Raw genomic sequence first — 15,349 nt, 5'->3', positions numbered from 1 at the left:
TTCTACATCAGGCAGCTGCAAATTAAAACCACAATCAGATACTACCACACACCCAGGAGAATGCCTGTCATCAAAAAGACAGACACCACCGAGGGTTGGTGAAGTTGTAGAGAAATTGTAAGTCTCCTCCGTTGCTACTGACAGTTAAATGAGGGTGTAAAGTGCCACCACTCTGGAAGACAGTTTGGCATTTCTTCAAAAGATAAATGTCTATGACCAGAATCCCACTCCCAGTTTCTCACCAGAGAAATGAAAACGCATGCACACATAAGTGGTTCTGAGATCTGAACTCAGGGCCCAAGAGAACTCCAGGTACCATTCCTCAAAACCCACTAATAATAGACTTGACTTTTATGTAAGAATCAGCTGCATGTCGACAACTTCTTTTTTCATGTTACGCATTTTCGTTTACCCCACAGCAAAGAGACGGCGCCCTGGGCTCATCTACACAGGGGTAAGTTGCCAGCTTCCTGCAGTTGCTTGGTCACTGAAGAATAACTGTATTCTTTTCTTAACTCAAATGACTGGAAAATAATTCACCTATGATGAGACATTTTGACATCATGGGATGATGCAGTAGAAGATAAACTAGTTTTGTTTAACGTTAAATTATACCAAATCATCTATCTTGATGTGCTTGTCTTACTTGCAGAAACTACATTCTTCACTCCCTTCTTCATAACTAACATCTAAACTAACGCACAAGAGTAAGACCCGCTTATTTATTTCTACATCTCTCCATGAACACTGTGTGTAGTTGTGAGTCTGAATGTGTTCCTGATGATGTCTCATAGTGTTTCATATAAATTGTAAGCTCTGAGAGTCCAACCCGTTCCTGAGTCAAGGTGGTAAGTAAATGGGAGCTCTGGGGGCGCCGTGACCCTGGAGCCCCGCCCAGCAGGGCCAGGGTTGGCTTCACAAACAGGGTTTCAGGAAGCGTCTTTGAGCCAGAGTTGTGCGGTGCAGGTCGTTTTATTTTGGAGGCTAAGAGTCAAAGGCCGCGCGCATTTTCCATCTTCACAGCCTCTTTCTGATGACTTCCCCAAAAGGGTGCAGCAGTTCACACTGCATTCAACCCTGTCACTCTTTTCAGCATGAGATACTAACAATATGTTTAGTTTTATTCAAAGAAAATATGTTATATTTTAATATGCATTTCCTTACTACCATTAGGACTGAAGATTTCTTCATGTTTTGACCATTTTACCATTTTTCTGGTGTGAATTAACGTTCAACAGTTGGGTTATTTGGATTATCAAACATAACAGCTCTTTGCATATTAGGAACCCTATGGGATCTTTCACAGCATAGAGGTTGTAAACTTTTCTGAAGCCAAATTTGTGAAAATTGCCTTTTATCTTGCCTTAAAAAGTCTTCTTTATTCTAAGGTTATACAAATATCCTCCACTACTCTTTGCTAATATAGTCCTATTGTTTGTTTGTTACCTTTACATTTTGACTTTTCAGGCCAGATGGCATTTATTGTTGTATTTGGTAACAGAGGAGCTAAGGTTATTTAATCCCAACAAAGTAACTGTTGGTTTTTACCTCTTGTATTGGATAATGCTCCTCTCCCCTCATACTGAAAGGCCCTTCCTGGCTCGCTGTGTTTCCCTGAGCGCAGGCCAAGGTCTGTGTCTGGATACTCGTCTCTGTCTCATGGGTCTGTGTCCTGGAGCTGCATGCACCATCTGTTTAAATTATAGAACCTTATTTAGCTACTGTATTTTAATATCTGGCAGGCAAACCTCTGTCTAAAGTTTTTTTTTCATTTTTCATTTACTTTAAACAATTCTTACACATTTGTTTTTAAATATGAGCTTTAAAATCACTCTGTCCAGTTTCAAGAAACATGAAATTCAAACTGGAGTTGCATTAGCCACAGACCTGCCCTTGGGAGAGGCCTGCATCACAGCCCCCACAGAGAAGCAGCAAAGCGTTTGAATTTCACTTGGGACTATCATGGAACAGTGGTCCTTTAAGTAAAATAGAAAAATGCTTTCTCTGTGATGCATTTTGGACAAGATTAATAGAAACCTAAGTATAATCAGAATTGTAAACTTCCACTCGAAAACCAAAACAAAATGAAAAACAAAAAATTTTAATGATTGCCAAGTCAACATATATACATTGTAGAAAATTTGGGAATGGCAAAGATTGCCAGGTAGAAATGAAAGTCATGTAGATTCCCTGACTCACCTTTAGCCACTGTGGGCACCTGGCCTGGTGTCTTCCCGGTCGTCCTTTTGAATGATTTTTCTGTGTATGATGTGCATGAAGTGCTGATTTATAAATTCTAGTCACCTTGTACAGCTGTTTTGGAGTCTGCTTTTGAACTTCAAATATTGTGAGCTTTGTTCTCTTAAAGGAAAAAGAATGGCTTGTATGGGTATAAATCATCCCGTCTTTGGGATCTGTTACGGTCCCCATTTCTGGAACAGTGTGTTTGATTTTCAGTCCAGTCTGTGCTTTTCTGACAGACTGATGAGCTAACCTCATGTGGAAAGGGTTAAGATGTTGCAAGTGGGATAAAGACAGTGCAAGTTGACAGGTCCTCTAGATGCCATGGGCACCAAGACACCCATCGCCCACCTTCTGTTGCAGGAACTGTTTGCAGGCCACCTGGTAGTTTGGAACACTTGCCCACATGGACAGCTAACCACTCATAGCCATGGTCTTTACTGCAAGCCTGGCGTCGCCCATCACAGAGTTCCTCCGTGTCAGGAAAGACATCTGCATCCCATGGCACTGTGCCAATACCAAAAAAATCCTGTCACTAAATGCCTGTGGAGAGTGAGATGTGAAGCACAGTCGGAGTTTAGGGGGAACTTAGGGAAGGGTACACGGTGTCTGCTGCAATGGTAGCTATCAGGCCAGTTCACAGAGAGCATTTCTTCGAAACAGTCCATCACAGCCCGTGTTTGCTCTGCGCTGCTTCGGGTGATTCAACGCGAGGTGTGCTCAAGCGGAGCAGACAGGATGCAAACGTGGACACAGCAGGGCCCCACAGGCTTCGCATCTAACTTGAGGGGGTTCCCATCAGCTCGTGGCCACCAGGTGGCTGGGGTTAGCTTCCCATTTGCCCCAGCAAATTACTACAAATCTACTCATTCAGCACAACACTCCGAGTCAGCTCCGTGGGTCCAGGCCTAGGTAGCCCAGCGGGTCTGTGCCGAGGGTCTTGCAGGGCAGGAGGCGCGGTCGGTGGCCAGAGTGCTCTCTGAGGCTCCTGTGGAAGAATCTGCCCCAAGCTCATTCAGGACACAGTGGCAATCACGGCTCTCTCGGGCTCCATGTCGCCCCCTGAACTTCCTGTCAGCACCGGGTGTCGCATCTTCCCCCTGCTTTCAGTCTCTGGGTTCCTCCTCCTCATTTCTCTGTTTTTGAGGCTCAGGTGATTATGTGGGGCCTGCGTGGATAATCCAGTTCCCTCCTCCTGTCTTAGTGTCCTCTGTCTGCTGCAAGAGATTGCCACGAATGCGTAACACTGTGGACTCCAAGGTGCCACTCTGTCCATTTGCCAATGAGCCAGGCTACACCGACTGAGGACACACACTGGCTGAGGCTCTGGTCTAGGGCGGGGCCCGCACAGTGGGAGGAGGCCCTGCTTTGCAGTGTCCCAAGTGGGAAGGAGTCCTGGTCCTTCACACAGGAAGCTCCTTGTGTTTCCTACTGTGCAGTAACCCAGGAGCACTCAGACAACCTCCCAGGAGCTGCTGGTCTCCTGGTCCTGAGACACATGGTCCCCACAGCAGTGGTGCTTACAGGACACGCTGCAGCCTCCAGTGTCGCCCTGAGACCACCACAAAACTGAGATGAGTTTCTCTTCTCCTACCTGTCCCACCAGAGTCAAGGCCAAGAATTCTCTGCTGATGTTTAAGCGCCTGTATCGACACTCGACTCCCTTACCCTCGGACAAGAGCTCGTCGGAACAGGTAAGTTACAGTCACTGGCGATGTACCCTGAGGATGGGGTCGTGTGCAGAATGTGTGGTCTGAGGTCCCCCAAGCTGAGGTTAAGGCAGTATTCAGAATGGAAGCACTCTGTGTCTAAGGGTGCTGCTCACATGGGAATGATGGTGGGTGGAACACAGAAGAGAGATGGAGTGAGAGGCAGGAACGCTTCCCAGCTGTGGGTGAGAGACACAGACGGGTACCAAAGCGGGAACCCGCAGCACTGGAGCGCCACCGTCAGGCTGCAGTGATGGGCAGATGCCCAGGGCAGTCTCTGAAGTGCCCAGAACACACAGCGAGGGACAGTGCTGTGATAAAGGATGGAGGGAAATTGTTAGCCGTGTCTGTTCCCTAACAATAGAGGGAAATTGTTAGCCAAAAGTGTGTGGTTTTGTGTGTGGTGTATGGTCACATGTATATGTGTGAATGGTGTGTGTTTGTTACATGGACTCTGTGTCTGTCCTTCACAGGAAAAGACCAGCACGGCTGCCAGCTTTAGGGCCACATATTTCTGTTCCTGCTCTGGGGCTGGCTTCCAGAGGTTTCTGCTGGGTCATTTATTTTTTAGAGATGGAATCTCACTCTGTCACCCATCACGGATTGCAGTGGTGGGATAAGGGCTCACTGCAGCCTCTACTTCCTGGGCTCAAGCAATCTTCCCACCTCAGCCTCCTGAGTAGCTCAAAGTCCAGACATGTGCCACCACACCTAGCCAATTTATTTTTTATTTTTTATTTCTTAAGAGGTGGGGTCTTACTGTGTTGTCCAGGCTTGTTTGGAACTTCTAGTCTCAAGTGAGCCCGTGGCCTCAGCCTCCTATAGCACAGGGATTACAGGAGTTAACCACCCCTCCAGGGTGCAGGGGGGTCCTTTTGAGCAGGCTTTGTGAGGCGTTCAGCTTCTGGAGGTTACAGGTGACTTCCCCTTCTCTGTGCGGGCAGGGCCGCCTCACCACACTTCCCCAGGACTTCAGGGAACACGCTCTTGAGACTTGGAAATGAAAAGGGATCAGCCCAGCCTGGAGGAACAGTGATGCTGGTATCCAAGCCTTTCCCCTTGCCTGTACTTCCAGCGAAGATTTGAAGACACACTCAGTGGAAACTGATCGAGCCCCAGCCCTCCCTGACCCAGAGTAGGCCACCAAAGTTCCCTCACTCCATGTGGCACACGGGCTCACGGGATTTTCTCTGCCTGCGATCGTCCGCGTCGACACCTGCTGCCCGGGTGCAATCGTGAGTCCCCTCGGTCTCTCCGCAGCGTCTCGCCGTAGATGATGATTTACAGTCACTCTCACGTGAAGCCACGTGACGCCTGGTCTGAAGCAGAGAAGATCCGCTCAGCATGAGGTTGAATCCCAAGCCAGCATCTCTGTGGGCTCCAGGACAATCCTATGAAAACGACACCGTTGGTTCATTGTTCACCTCGGGGAGAAGAATTCCGTCTGAAAATGAGCATGACTTCACTGGCACCCACGTCCGTGGCACAGCCCTGTGCTGTGCTCCACAGACCTGCAGTCCATCGCCTCCCCTCGGAGTGGGCCTGCGGCTGCAGACAGCGTTATCCAAAGAAGACACACTGAGTAGATGAATGGAACAAACTGGAAACTCCATCACAGACCTCCTATTAAGAGGGGAAAACTTCAACATTTCTATAAAATCATGGACTATCTTTGTGACGTTTTAGGCAATGTTTTCTTGGATATACACCAAAACACTATTTCAGAAAAAAAGATAAATTTGACTTTAAACATTTAAAATTATTTTTTCAATTGTACTATTAAGAGAATGAAAAGATAAGCCACAGACCAAAATTAAATATTTGCAAGTCATATACTTGCATCCGGAATATTTGAAGAATCGTAAAACTCAAAACAAGAAAGCAGCTCGGTTTTAAGTGGGCAAAAGAGTTGAGCATACTCTTCACCAAGGCAACAATATTGATGAGAAATAAAGCACACAAAATAGTGTGTAACATCATTTGACATCAGGGAATCGCAAGCTAAAACCACAGTAAGATACCGCTGCGCCCCTATTAGAATGGCTACAAGAAAACGAGTAATGAAACCACCAGGCACGGTGGTTCACACCTGAAATCCCAGAGCTTTGGGTGGCCCACGAGGCAGGAGGATGCCTTCAGGCCTGGAGACAGAGACAAGTCTGGGCAACATAGCAAGACCCTGTCTCTTAAAAAAAAATAATTAAAAGAAGATGATCAATACCAAGTGTTGGTGAAGACATCGGAGAATTGGAAGTCTCATCCATTCCTCGTGGGGATGAAAGATGATGCCACTCTGGCAAAGCCGATATCATGTGACCCAGCACTCCCACTCCCAGGTTCTTACCCAAGAGCACGGAAAACAGTGTGTGTGCACACGTAGCAGGTGTTTTCTTTGCTAGAGCTTCCACAAGCAGGAACCACACATGGGGTGTTGGAACAAGAAATGTATTTTCTCACATATCTGGAGGCTGGAAGTCCCAGAGCACAGTGTCTGCAGGGTTGGTTTCTCCCAAGGCCTCTCTCCGTGCCTTGTAATCGGCCACCTATTCTCTGCGTCCTCCCACAGTCTTTTTTCTGTGTCTCTGTCATAATCTCCCCTTCATAAAAGGACACCAGTCACTCTGGGTTAGGGCTCACCCTAATAGCCTCATCTAATGTCAGTTACCTCTTTCAAGACCCTGTCTCCACATATAGTCACATTCTAGGTCACTGGGTGTCAGGATGTCAACCTGTGAATTTGGAGGAAGATACAGTTCAGCCCCTAATACAAGGATTGGGAGGAAGGGTGATATCCCACCACTGAGATCCTGTTCCATGTCCAGGCCACCTTGAAGCACCATTACTCAGAACTGACTAGTAATGAACTTGAATTTTGTTTGAGAATAAGTTGAATGTCAACAAGGTCTTTGTTCGTCCTATGAATTGTGCTTCACTTTTCCACAGGAAGCAGATGGTGCCCCAAGTCCATCTTCACTTGGGTAAGTTTGTAAGTTTAATGGGAATGTTTTATCTGTCTGAAAGTCAAAGGTGATGTGCATTTTCAGTCTTACAGACTCTGCATGATGACTGTCCCAAAAGGTTGGCGCAGTTCACCCTTCCTTCAACTCTGTCACTCTATCAGCATGAGATACTACCTTTAGTTTTATTCAAATAAAATGTAATATTTCCATGTGCATTTACTTACTACCTGTAAGATAACACTTATTTGTGTTTTGACTGTTTTACAGTTTTCTTGTGTGAATTTATTATTTGGATCATCAAACATAACAACTCTTTGCAGATTAGGAACCCTATGGGATCTTTCACAGTGTAGAGGTTGTGAACTTTTCTGAAGCCAAATTTGGTAACATTTCCTTTTGTCTTGCTTTAAAAGATTTCATTACTCTATATAAGGTTATACAAATATCCTCCAATACTCTTTACTTACATATATATATATATATTTTTTTTTTTTTTCTTTGAGATGGAGTCTTGCTCTGTCACCCAGGCTGGAGTGCAGTGGCATGATCTTGGCTCACTGAAGCCTCTGACTCCCAAGTTCAAGCCTGCCTCAGGCTCCCAAGTAGCTGGGATTGCAGGCACCCACCAGCACGCCCAGCTAATTTTTGTATTGTTAGTAGAGACAAGGTTTCACCATGTTGGCCAGGCTGGTCCTGAATTCTTGACTTCAAGTGATTCACGTGCCCCAGCCTCCGAAAGGACTGGGATTACAGGCATGAGCCACCACACCCAACTGGATGATTTGGTTTTTTTCTTGTGGTTTTCTTTGAGTTTATTTTAGATTCTAGATATTAGTCCTTTGTCAGATGTATAAATTGTGAATATTTTCTTCCTTTCCGTGGGTTCTGTTTACTCTGCTTATTGCTTCTTTTGCTGTGCAGAAGGTAGTTAGTTTAAAATAAAGATAAATTAAGATAAATTGCATCTGTTTATCTTTGTTCTTGTTGCATTTGCTTTTGGATTCTTAGTCATGAGCTCTTTGCCTAAGTCAATGCCTAGAAAAGTTTTTCTGATGGTATCTTGTAGATTTTTGTATGCTTTCAGGTCTCAGATTTAAGTCTTTGATTCATCCTCAGGTGATGTTTGTAAAAGGTGCGAGTTGGGGATCCAGCTTCATTCTTCCACATGTGGCTTGTGACTTATCCCAGCACAATGTATTGAATAGGATGTCCTTTCCCCACTTGATATTTTTTGTTTGTTGAAGATCAATTGGCAGTAAGTATTTGGCTTTATTTATGTGTTCTCTATTCTGTTCCATTGATCTACATGCCTATTTCTGTATTAGTACCCTGCTGTTTTGGTAACTCTAGTTTTGTAGTGTAGTTTGAATTCAGGTAATGTGATGCCTCTAGATTTGTTCTTTTTGATTAATCTTCCTTGGCTATCTGGGGTCTTTATTGGTTCTATATGAATTTTAGGATTGTTTTTTCTAATTCTGTGAACAATGATTGTATTTTGATGGGAATTGCATTGAATTTGTAGATCACTTTGGCAGTATGGTCATTTTCACAATAGTAATTCTGCCCATCCACGAGCCTGGGATGTGTTTCTATTTATTTGCGTTTTCTATGATCACTTTCAGCTGGCTTTTGTAGTTTCCTTGTAGAGATCTTTCACCTTTTAGGTTAGGTATATTCCTAAGTTGTTTTGTTTTGTTTTGTTTTGGATTTTTTCCAGCTGTTGCAAAAGGGGTTGACTTCTTCATTTCATTCTCACCTTGCTCATTGTTGGCACATAGCAATGTTAGTGATTTGTGTCCATTGATTTTGAATCCTGAAACTTTTCTGAATTCATTTGTCAGATTTAGGAGCTTTTTGGATGAGTCTTTAGTGTTTTCTGCATATATGACCATATCATCAGTGAACAGGGATAATTTTACTGCCTGTTTACCAATTTGGTTGCTTTTTCTTTCTCTTGTCTGATTGCTCTGGCTAGGCCTTCCAGTACTGTATCGAAAGGAAGTGGTGAAAGTGGGCATCCTTGTCTTATTCCAGTTCTGAGGGGCAATGTTTTCAACTTTGCCCCTTTCCGTATAATGTTGGCTATGGATTTGTCATAGAGGGTTTTTATTACCTTGAGGTATGTCCCTTCTGTGCTCATTTTGATGAGTTTCCTGTTTACAAATGGATGGCAGATTTTGTCAAATGCTTTTTCTACATCTGTTGAGATGATCTCTGATTTTTTGCTTTTAATTCTGTTTATGTGTGGTATCACATTTATTGACTTGCGTATGTTAAACCATTCCTGCATACCTGGTATGAATCCCACTTGATACTGGTGTATTATCTTTTTCATAGGCTGTTTGATTCTGTTAGCTAATATTTTGCTGAGGATTTTTGCGTCTATATTCATGAGGGATATTCACAGCTCTTTTTGCTGTGTCCTTTCCTGGTTTGGGTATTAAGGTGATACTGGCTTCCTAGAATGATTTGTGGAGGATTCCCTCTTTATCTTTTGTAATAATTACCCTAAGATTGGTACCAGTCCTTCTTTGGATACTGGATAGAATTCAGCTGTGAATACATCCTGGATATTTTAGTTGGCAATTTTTTTTTTATTACTGTTTCAATCTCACTCCTTGTTATTAATCTGTTAAGGGTTTCTAGTTCTTCCTGATTTGATCTGGCTGTGTTGTACATTTCCAGGAAGTTATCCATCTCCTTTAGATTTTCTAGTTTCTGTGCATAACGGTGTTCATATTGGCCTTAAATGATCTTTTGTATTCCGGTGGTGTCAGTTGTACTATCTCTTATTTCATTTCTGATTGAGCTTTGGATCTTTTCTCCTCTTTTCTTGGTTGATCTTGCTCATGGTCTATGAATTTTATTTGTCTTTTCAGAAAACCAGCTTTTTTATTTATCTTTTGTAGTTTTTTTGTTTGTGTGAATTTCATTTAGTTCTGCTCTGATGTTTGTTACTACTTTTCTTCTTCTGGGTTTGGGTTTGATTTGTTCTTGTTTATCTGGTTACTTCAGGTGTGACCTTCGATTGTCTGTTTGTTCTCTTTCAGTGTTTTTGATGACTGTGAACATTCCTTTTAGCATCACTTTTACTGTGTCCTAGAGGTTTTGATAAGTTGTGTCACGGTTATCATTCAGTTTGAAGAATTTTAAAATTCCCCGTTGATTTCATTGTCGACCCAAAGATCAATCAGAAACAATTATTTAATTTCAATGTATTTGTGTAATTTCATGGGTTCTTTTTGGAGTTAATTACCAATTTTATTCCACTGTGGTCTGAAAAGATACTTGATGTAATTTTGATTTTCTTAAATTCATTGAGACTTGTTTTGTGGCCTATCATATGATGTATCTTGGAGAATGTTCCATTTACGGATGAAAAGAATGTACATTCTGCAGTTGTTGGTAGAATGTTCTGTAAATATCTGTCAAATCCTTTTGTTCTAGGGTACAGTTTAAGTTCATTTTTTCTTTGTTGACTTTCTGTCTTGACCTGTCTAGTGCTATCAGTGGAGTATTGAGTCCAACACTACAATCGTGTTTTCATCTGTCTCATTTCTTACGTCCAGTAATAATTGTTTTATAAATTTGGGACATCCCTTGTTAGGTGCATATATGTTTAGGATTGTGATATTTTCCTTTTGGAGTGATTCTTTTGTCATTGTATAATGTTGCTCTTCGTCTTTCTTAGCTGTGTGGCTTTAAAGTCTGTTGAGTCTGGTATCAGAATAGTTCCTTCTGCCTGCCGTTGGTTTCCATGTGTATGGCATATCTTTTCCACCCCTTTACCTTAAGTTTATTTCAGTCCTTATACGTTAGGTGCATCCCTTGAAGACAGCAGATTCTTGGTTGATGGATTTTTCTCTATTCTTCCACTCTGTATTTTTTAGATGGTGCTTTTAGGCCATTTACATTCAATAGTAGCATTTGGATGTGAGGTACTGTTTTATTGATCATGCTACTAGTTGCCTGAATACCTTGGTTTTTTTCTTTGTGTTACTGTTTTCTCAGTTCTGTGAGATTTTACCTTAAGGAAGTTCTATTTTGGTGTATTTTGAGGTTTTGTTTTAAGATTTGGAACTCCTTTTAGCGCTTTCTTGTAGGACTTACTTCGTAGTGGCTAGTTCTCTCAGCATGTGTTTTTCTGAAACAGACAGTATCTCTACTTCATTTAGGAAACACAGTTTTGCTGAATACAAAATTATTGGCTGTTAATTATTTTGTTTGAAGAGGTTGGAGATAGGACCCCAATCCCTTCTAGTGTGTAGTGTTTCTGTTGAGAAATCTGCTAATATGAGAGGTTTTCCTATAGAGGTTGCCTGATGTTTTGCATCACAGCTCTTAACATTATTTCATTTGTCTTGACTTTAGATAACCAGATGACTATGTGCCTCAGTGATCATCTTTTTGCAATGAATTTCCCAGGCATTCTTAGAGCTTCTTGTCTTTGGATGTCTAGAACTCTAACAATGCTAGGGAAGGTTTCCTTGATTTTTCCCTCAAATAAGTTTTCCAAACTTGTAGATTTGTGTGCTTTGTCAGGAACACTATTTTTAAGTTTGGCTGTTTAACACAACCCGTACGTTGTTGGAGGCTTTGTTCTTTTTAAAAATTGTTTCTTTCCTGTTCGTCTGACTAGGTTATTTTAAAACCCTTGTTTTCGAGTTCTGAAATTCTTTCTTCTACTTGTTAGATCCTGCTGTTGTACGTTTCCAGTGCATTTTGTATTTCTCTTTGTGTGACTTTCATTCCAGAAGTTGTGACTGTGTTTTCTTTAGGATCTCTATTTCCGTGGAGCATTTTTCATTTTATCCTGTATTGATTTTTAAAATTCTTTGTGTTGGTTATCACCTTTCTTTGGTATCTCCTTGAGTAGCTTAATAATCAACCTTCTGAATTCTTTCCAGCAATTCTGATTTTCTTCTTGGTTTGGATCTATTGCTGGGGAGCTTGGGGAGCTAGTGCAGTCTTTTGAGGGTGGACTAGAACCCTGTTTCAACATATTACCAGGATCACTTGTCTGATTCCTTCTCATGTGTGTAGATTATTTCAGTGGGAAAATCTGGAACTCAAGGGCTACTGGTCAGATTCTTTAGTCCCATGTGTGGTTCCTGATTTGTGCACTCCCCTTTCCCCTAGAGATGGAGCTTCCTGCAACCCAGACAGCAGTGATTGCTATTGTTCTTCTGGGTCTTTCCACACAGCAGGGCTACCAGGCTGGTGCTGGGGAATGCACAGAGTCCTGTGATGTGATCCGTCCTCAGGTCTCCCAGCTGTGGATACCAGCACCTGCCCCGGTGGAGGTGACGGGACTGAAGTGGACTCTGTGGGGGTCCTCGACTGTCCATAGGTTTAATGTGCTGACTTTCTCAGAGGTTGGTTATTCTAGCAGTGAAGTTGTCATGTGGAGACACTCGGGACCTCTGGTTATCCAGGATGCTGCCGGAGGTGGAATAAGCTCTTGTTTTCTCCTTCCTAGTAGCAGGGTTATTCTGTCATGAGTTGCTGTTATGTTCTGAACTGGTTGGCCTCCAGCTGGGAGGTGGCACTTTCGAGAGAGCAGCAGAGTTGTCACCTGTCCTGTGGAATTTCTGTGGCCTATGGTGTCTTCTAAAGTTTCTGTGACTTTTTTTTGTTTTTTCTGGTATGCTGCCATTGTGGTTCCTGGGATGAAAGTCCGCAGCATGAGCCTCCAAATGCTGTTCTGTTTGTCCACGTGGGTGCTGCACATCAGCCTTGACTCCCATCTGCCATCACCCTTCAGAACCTGTCTTAGGCACTGGTGTAGGGCAGGTCTGACACGGTGGATGGAGGCACTGCTTTGCATTGTCCCAGTGGCAAAGAGTCATGGTCCTTTACACAACAAGCTCCTTACGTTTGCCACTGCGCATAACTCGGGAGAACTCTAACAATCTCCCGGGAGCTGCTGATCTCCACGTTTCTGAGACACATGGGCCCCACAGCAGTGGTGCTGACAGGACGCGCTGCAGCCTCCAGTGCCGCCCTGAGCACCCCCCTCACAAAGCTGAGATGAGTTTCTCTCCTCCTTCCTGTCCCACCAGAGCCAAGGTCAAGAGCTCTCTGCTGATTTGCAAGAGCCCATGTCACTTCTGCACTTCAGTAAACCCGGATGGGGACTCGTCGGCAAAGGTAAGTTGAGTGTTCTGCAGCAGGAGGATAACGACATGCCAAATACACAGCTCAGCACCACATGGAAAACCAATGCAAAATCCATTACATACCTCATATTAAGGGTGGGAAACTTTAACATTCCTGCAAAAATCGTAGAATATCTTCAGAGTCTTGTGTTAGGCAGACTTTTCTTTGATAGATACCAAAAGCACTATTTCACAAAAAAAGGATACATTTGACTTTAAGCATTTAAAATTATTTCTTCAATTGTCACCAGTAAAGGAATGAAAACATAAGCCACAGACTGAAATAAAATATGTGCAGGTCATACACTTTTGTACAGAATATTTAAAGAACCATGAAAACTCAGGAATACACAACAGCTCAGTTTTTAAACAGTGAAAGATTTGAACACACTCTTCACCAAGGCAAACATATCCATGAGAAATAAAGCACACAAAATGGTTATCAACACCATTTGCCACTAGGGAACCACCAGCTAAAACCACACTAAGATACCACTGCACCCCATTAGAATAGCTGCAAGAAAACAGATTAATGATACCATCCAGGCACAAGGCTTCACACCTAAAATCCCAGAGCTTTGGGTGGCCCACGAGTCAGGAGGATCCCTTGAGGCCAGGAGTTTGAGACCAGTCTGGGCAACATAGCAAGACCCTGCCTCTAAAAAATATAGTTTTAAAAAGATGATCAATACCAAGTGTTGGTGAAGACAACTGGAGAACTGGAAGTCTCATCCATTGCTCATGGGGGTGAAAGATGATGCCACATCGGCAAGCACTCTGGCAAAGCTTCAGATGCTGAGCATATACTTATCATATGACCCAGCACTCCCACTCCCAGGTTCTTACCCAGGAGTGTGGAAAACAACATGTATGCACATGTAGCAGGTGTTTTTCCTTGCTAGATATTCCACAGGGAGGAACCACACATGGGGTGTTGGAACAAGAAACGTATTTTCTCACATATCTGGAGGCTGGAAGTCCCAGAGCACAGTGTCTGCAGGGTTGGTTTCTCCCAAGGCCTCTCTCCTTGCCTTGTAGACGGCCACCTGTTCTCTGTGTCCTCCCACAGTCTTTTCTCTGTTTGTGTCTCTGTCATAATCTTCCCTTCATAAAAGGACACCAGTCTCTCTGGATTAGGGCTCATCCTAATAGCCTCATCTAACGTCAGTTACCTCTTTCAAGACCCTATTTCCACATACAGTCACATTCTAGGTCACTGGGAGTCAGGATGTCAACTTATGAATTTGGAGGAGGATAGCGTTCAGCCTCCCCTCACCCCCCAGCCATAATACAAGGATTGGGAGGAAGGGTGCTGTCCCACCAGTGAGATCCTATTCCATGATCCAGGCATCCTTGAAGTACCATTACTCAGAACTGACTAGTAATGAACTTGAATTCTAAGAGTAAGCTTAACCTCAACAACGTATTTGTTCATCCTATGCATTTTGCTTCACTTCCCCACAGGAAGCAGATGGTGTCTCGAGTCTGTCTTCACTTGGGTGAGTTTGTAAGTTTAATTGGATTATTTTATACATCGGTAACATAGCTATACACTTGCCTTATCTCAAATTACTTAGGAAAATATGTCATCTGTTTAATGTCTTCAAATAAACTGATGACACAGTAGAAAATCGAAATGTTTCACTTAACATTTATAGCCATTCATGTAGCTTATTGCACTTATCTTACTTGAAAAAATTATAGAATCCTTCATAGCTAACATTTGAACTCATGACCAAAAATAAGGCCAAGCATGGTTATTTTCTCAGTCTATCTTTAAACAAACATGTAATGGCTGAGTCTGTATATTTTTAAAATGTTTCTAATAGTGTTTCGTTGAGAGACAGGTCTTGCCATTTCACCCCTAAGCATGTCCACTGATGACAGCTCTGACCCAACACTGCACAAATCCAGCCCAACTGCACACCACTTTGTCACCCTCCAAACTACAAAAGCTGAAAGACAACCATTATAAAGGTCATGACCCAGTTTTAAGCACACATTTTAACCACTAACCTGTTTCCATGAGGAAATGAAACTGTGTACAGCCAGGACAAGGACAAATTCTTCCTAGAGAACCTCAAGTCAGAATACACTTCTCACAGAACATAGAGTAACAGCAAATCTAGTCATACATGATGGTGAGTAATTTATTAATCTTTGTTTTCTGTTCCATTTTCCTCTGCATATAATGAACACAGATTAACTTTGTATTTTAAAAGCTACTTTAGACAACATTTCCTAGGGTTTCAGGGTTTCGATATTGCACTCTTACCTTCTA

General features: G+C 42.9%; 1 protein-coding gene across 1 annotated transcript in view; it reads left to right on the top strand.

Moving 5' to 3' along the window:
* Nucleotides 1-14,608, top strand: part of LOC108515212 (probable palmitoyltransferase ZDHHC11) — a gene marked incomplete at its 5' end in the record, with an annotated part of 26,247 nt that extends 11,639 nt beyond the window's left edge. The window contains 5 exons of the mRNA XM_017851903.1: nt 420-454; nt 3,848-3,935; nt 6,894-6,928; nt 12,973-13,060; nt 14,533-14,608. Of these exons, the coding sequence (XP_017707392.1) occupies nt 420-454; nt 3,848-3,935; nt 6,894-6,928; nt 12,973-13,060; nt 14,533-14,571 (285 nt within the window). The remainder of the gene's footprint in view (nt 1-419; nt 455-3,847; nt 3,936-6,893; nt 6,929-12,972; nt 13,061-14,532) is intronic.
* Nucleotides 14,609-15,349: the final 741 nt, after the last annotated feature.

The sequence above is a fragment of the Rhinopithecus bieti genome, unplaced genomic scaffold, assembly GCF_001698545.2.
Source record: "Rhinopithecus bieti isolate Rb0 unplaced genomic scaffold, ASM169854v2 scaffold_35303, whole genome shotgun sequence".
Taxonomy (NCBI): Eukaryota; Metazoa; Chordata; class Mammalia; order Primates; family Cercopithecidae; genus Rhinopithecus; species Rhinopithecus bieti.
Note: the sequence above shows the minus strand (reverse complement) of the source record. Positions and strands in the feature narration are given on the sequence as shown.